Here is a 997-nt window from a genome sequence, read left to right as displayed (position 1 = left end):
ATATAAATTTATACAATTATAATTACAAAGTTAAACGTTGAATACTTTATTATAATTAGATCACTTGCTCTACACAATCAAATTTAGATTGAACAACTTTTCACATTGTTCTATCAACCTATATCACGAAAATGATGCTTGAGATTCCTTGTAAATTAACTGCTTGTAGTTGCCAAATTATAGGATTCCATGCGCATGCGTAACTAATTGTATAAGTGCGATGTTTGGACACATTTACATATTATACATATAAGGTTTACAAACTGTAAATCAAAACATCAGTTAGTTTATATTGCACATTCATTTGTTGATAGTTTTAAAATTAATAATAAAACATACGTATGTAACAAAACATTCAGTTATATTTACTTAAACATTAGTAATACATAAAGTGAAAATTAAACATTAGTTTGATTTTTTTGAAAGTTCTATATTGTATACAAATATTTAATATCACCTGTTATTGTTTTTTACAGAAATAGTGTTAATAAATGTTATTACAAGTAACTTAACAATTGCTACTGTTACAAATAAATTCTACCAATTAAAGATAGGTGAAAAAAGATGCTAAAAAAATGATTTCAAATATTTTTATTTTTTAAACAATTATACATAGGTTTCTGGGAATTCGAATGTTACATCCCGACCTGTTAGCTTCTTATACACAGCTGCAAAGGTGTCGACCTAATAAATAGAATATTGCTTTATATAGAACTAATACAAAATATAACTAATTTATACTTACATATTAAATAATTAACATTGGTAGTGCACAAAAAAGAAATATTATTAAAAATATATTTACCTTATGTTCAATGTTTGTTTGTTCATTTTTATCTAAATGAACTTTGATGAGTTGTGTACCATCTAGTTTAATTCTGATGCGTTTGCCAACAATCTCTACAGGATATACTAAATCTTCTAATAAAGCATCATACACTGCAGTTAAGGTACGGCTGAAAAAGTTTATATTTATTGTATATTGATTTGTTTACAT

The 997-nt window shown here is 25.0% G+C and overlaps 1 protein-coding gene across 1 annotated transcript; it reads right to left on the bottom strand.

Annotated features, from left to right (window-relative positions):
• Nucleotides 1-606: 606 nt before the first annotated feature.
• LOC108578315 (40S ribosomal protein S7-like) lies at nucleotides 607-952 on the bottom strand (the record flags this gene model as incomplete). The annotated part of the gene is made up of 2 exons (XM_017941621.1): nucleotides 607-684; nucleotides 806-952. Coding segments are annotated over 2 exons (225 nt in total), but the record flags the coding sequence as incomplete, so codon positions are not given.
• Between the last annotated feature and the right edge of the window lie 45 nt (nucleotides 953-997).

The sequence above is a fragment of the Habropoda laboriosa genome, unplaced genomic scaffold (assembly GCF_001263275.1).
Source record: "Habropoda laboriosa isolate 0110345459 unplaced genomic scaffold, ASM126327v1 scaffold6848, whole genome shotgun sequence".
NCBI lineage: Eukaryota > Metazoa > Arthropoda > Insecta > Hymenoptera > Apidae > Habropoda > Habropoda laboriosa.
Note: the sequence above shows the minus strand (reverse complement) of the source record. Positions and strands in the feature narration are given on the sequence as shown.